Consider the following 4234-nt stretch of genomic DNA (forward strand, 5'->3'; position numbering starts at 1 on the left):
TTAGAACAAAAGGAAAGTGTACGGAGTATTTTAGAGGTGTACTTAATCGATCGCAAATGTCGTTTTGTGGATATATCTGTTTATCTCGACGTATTTTGCAGGAATTTTTAGCATGCGTTTTCTCGCTTCTGACGTTATTAAAAAAGAGATGGATGATGCGACTCCTCAGGAGCCTTAAGATGTTATCTAGTCAATAAAATGAGTTATAGCATCTTAAGACTATACATTAGATGATCTTGGATATAAGATCAAACTGTAGTCTGTAGATATTTTCCAATATAACAAAATCTTACCACAATCATTCCTTCTGGGATTTCCAGTTCAGGAGGTGGGACAAATGCTTGATCCTCTTCCTGCGAACCCTCCGACTGTTTCGGACTTTGCGAGTCTTCACACGGAGCTTTGTGACCATTCTCGTCCTCATTATAATTAAATCCCACTTGATGATACGATTCAGAGTCTAGCGCTTGATGCAGCCTCCTCATTTCTTCTTCTGTTATAAACACATATTTGTAATTTACATATGTATGTATATATATATATATATATATATATATATATATATATATATAAATTTTGACTCTACTTATAACTATTGACTAAAATTTCATAACATGTAATTACCATGATAGATGGATTCGTCCTCATCATTGTTGTAAAGAGACCGATACCGCTCCTCGTCACAGAGTTGTTCTATTTTCAGCTCCTCCTCGGTGAGTATGGTCCGTTGATCAAAACCACCTGTCGGTGGCTCGTACACCCGTAGGTCACCCAGTGCGCCCCGTCCATCGTATCTATACACATACAATAAATCTATTAGAGGAAGAAGACGATATTCTTTTAACTGTTGATGTACAGTTGGCCACTGCATCTGGAAATCTAAATCAAGAAGTGAGTCCCATGAAAGCGATCTCTCTGAAATAAAACGGAGCTGTGGAGGACGCTGCGCAATATTTCTACATTCGTTGATGGGTTCAGTTTAATAACACTTTTTTCTTATATAACTGCTCTTTGATATTATATATCATAATATATTCATATATTTGCGACAATAACTTAAGAACATTTCAAACTTATGCAACCGATGACACATCTTGCATACAATTTTCTCTAGTAGTAATTTATATTTTTTTTACATTCTCATATACTTAAAGCACTTTAATGTACATATGCTTGGAATGATTTTGCGTATTGTATGTAAGAAATCTGCATATCGAGGCTTGAATATGACCCAGTATTGTCGAGATATAGATAAGTCTGGACATTTATACACGTATCACTGTATCAACAGATCTGTGTTGCATACTTGCGAACTTGTAAGAATGTCCTAAGTGGCTCCTGGGACAGAGTCTAATATGCTAATACATACCATGCTGAGCGGTCGTAATACCTACAACCGTCAGCTGCCACTTTCTCTACGCCGTGTCTCACCTTGCTGCTGCTCAGACGGTCAGCCATAAGCACCATAAGCATCGTGAGAGCATCTGATTCTGCGACCGTGCAGAGCGCAATATCGCGCTGCCACACGTTCGGCACGTTCGATACAGCCGAGACACCTGCGGAAGCCTTAAACAGTCTCCAGTTTGCTTATCCAAACATTAACGATGAAGAAGGAGGCCCTTGGGTCTACGAATTCTATCTCCTTTCAAACGCAACACTTGACTCATTTCGATAGATTTTTTTGCTTTCGGAATATCATTTTCATCTGAGTTGATCGTTTGCCAAAAACGTAACATATTTACGATGCGTTTTTTTTGTTTCTTATCGCACAAGAACAAATATTCTATATGAGAAATTGGTCTAGGTTATGGAAACGGACCTGTCTATCTTCAACGTGTTATCGCCCATCCATGGTATCAAATGCTTTCCCTGATCAATCATTTTCGCCTTGTCATCATCGCGAAACAATTTGCAGCTATATCCGAAGACCAATAGCTCCTGCGGTTGCTCGTCGTTATTCTTTTTACGTAGAATTCCAGAGTCCACCATCCAACGTTGGGTACTTGACGACGCCATTTTCCGATTGTAGCTGATTGTAGCCGTTTTCATCTTACATCTCTCGCTTCGCGTTGATAACGCAAAACTAAAGCCTATATTACACTAAAGGCTTCGTTACAATTGAGGTTACGGTTAAGGGCCGTGGCACACAGAAAAACTTAAGCAGTAAGGGCTATCGCACACAAATTGACATAACTGCATATGCATAGCATAAGACCGTATGTACCAATGAGCATCGAGTATTAAGTCGCCATATTGGTGTTCGATGCTTAATATTCGATGCTCATTGGTCCATACGATCTTATGCTATGCATATGCAGTTATGTCAATTGTGTGCGATAGCCCTAAGAAGTAAGCAAATTGACCAATAACAGTCGTTGATTTTTGAACCGTAAGAAGAATCAATAACTGTGATTGGTCAATTTGCTTACCGCTTACGTCTTACTGCTTAAGTTTTTCTATGTGCCACCAGCTTAATCACAGCTTCCAATTGCTTAATGGCTCCTGCACACAGGACACGGTAATGCTTGCCACGTGGCGGAAGTTCACGCGACAGCCAATCAATATGCTACTTTCCGTAATAATCTTCTAGCTCTTACGGAAAAACAACATATTGATTGGCTGTCGCGCGGACTTCCGCCGCGCGGCAAGCATTACCGCGTCCTGTGTGCAGGAGCCATAAGGCCAGGGTGCACCGGATAAGAAATCTGAACGCACCTCTATCTGGAACCAGTGATGAAAGGTTTGAGAAAAATAGCAGACCGTGAGCATGCGTGAATGACGTCACAAGCCGTGTGACCGACACCGACAGACTCGTACTTAGGGCAGTGGCACACAGAAAAACTTAAGCAGTAAGACGAAAGAAGTAAGCAAATTGACCAATCACAGTCGTTGATTTTTTAACCGTAAGAAGAATCAATGACTGTGATTGGTCAATTTGCTTACTGCTTACGTCTTACTGCTTAAGTTTTTCTATATGCCACCAGCTTTAGGGCCTCCACACACAACTTGATATAACAGTAACGTAATGGCTCCTGCACACAGGACGCGGTAATGCTTGCCGCGCGGCAAAAGTTCGCGCGACAGCCAATCAATATGCTGCTTTCCGTAATAACCTTCTAGCTCTTACGGAAAAACAACATATTGATTGGCTGCCGCGCGGCAAAAGTTCGCGCGACAGCCAATCAATATGCTGCTTTCCGTAATAACCTTCTAGCTCTTACGGAAAAACAACATATTGATTGGCTGCCGCGCGGCAAAAGTTCGCGCGACAGCCAATCAATATGCTGCTTTCCGTAATAACCTTCTAGCTCTTACGGAAAAACAACATATTGATTGGCTGTCGCGCGGATTTCCGCCGCGCGGCAAGCATTACCGCGTCCTGTGCAGGAGCCATAAAGATCCTCACACATGAAATGATAATAACTGTATGTGCATAGCATAAAACTGTATGAACCAATGAGCATCGAGTATTTAGCCGCCATATTGATGCTTGATGCTCAATACTCGATGCTCATTGGTCCATACAGTCTTATGCTATGCGCATGCAGTTATGTCATTTCATGTGTGAAGGCCTTAAGAATTGACCTATCACGTTGAGAATTGTCTAATCGTAAGATCGTCATTTTGATGAATACTCAATCGTAATTGGTCAATTCTTAAGCTAGCCACACACACTTTTCGTAACAGTAACCGTAAGACGTAACGTAAGATTGACCAATATATTATATATGTAAATTATTATATATGTAAATCATTATATTACCATACATTACCATACATAAAGAAACATTTCAAAGTTTATAAAGATACAATATAATATAAAGTTATAAAAATTTAAAAATATAAAGATCAAATTTAAAATTTAAATAAAATGAGTGAAATTAATTAAATAAAGTAAATTTAAAAAATTTAAATGAAGTAAAATAAAATAAAACAAAATAAAAATAAAAATAAAATTTAAAAATATAACAAGATTTTAAGATATAAAATTTATAAATATTTTAACAGGTGTTACATACTCACAATTTACAAGTCTCCTCTGGAGATACTCGAGGCAATAGACCAAAAGAATCATATTTTAGTTGGAAAAGTACAAAGAAAATCTCAGGTCAAGAGGGACTGAAAGGGTGTAAGGATCTTTACACAATGCCAGGCTACAGGCAATAGAAATAGGCATTAGCTAGTGGGAACAGGGAATAGAAATAATTGACCAATCCGAATTCCTATTCCCTGT

The 4234-nt window shown here is 39.0% G+C and overlaps 2 protein-coding genes across 5 annotated transcripts in view; one reads left to right on the forward strand and one right to left on the reverse strand.

Annotated features, from left to right (window-relative positions):
• Positions 1-2143, reverse strand: part of LOC116840730 (splicing factor, suppressor of white-apricot homolog) — an 8599-nt gene extending 6456 nt beyond the window's left edge. For 2 of the 3 annotated variants that reach the window (XM_032807832.1, XM_032807833.1), the window contains exons 1-3: positions 1820-2143; positions 625-794; positions 294-493 (exon numbers count right to left, since the gene is read on the reverse strand). In XM_032807832.1, coding sequence (XP_032663723.1) covers positions 294-493; positions 625-794; positions 1820-2049 — 600 coding nt within the window. In that variant the 5' untranslated portion in view covers positions 2050-2143. Of the gene's footprint in view, positions 1-293; positions 494-624; positions 795-1431 lie in introns of all 3 variants that reach the window. The other variant, XM_032807834.1, reaches the window with a different exon arrangement.
• LOC116840732 (protein lines) overlaps positions 1-4234 on the forward strand; it is a 119892-nt gene that overhangs the window by 96322 nt on the left and 19336 nt on the right. The window lies entirely within an intron of this gene.

This window comes from Odontomachus brunneus, unplaced genomic scaffold (genome assembly GCF_010583005.1).
Source record: "Odontomachus brunneus isolate Ranch 3 - 2012 unplaced genomic scaffold, Obru_v1 Obru_scaffold_011, whole genome shotgun sequence".
Taxonomy (NCBI): domain Eukaryota; kingdom Metazoa; phylum Arthropoda; class Insecta; order Hymenoptera; family Formicidae; genus Odontomachus; species Odontomachus brunneus.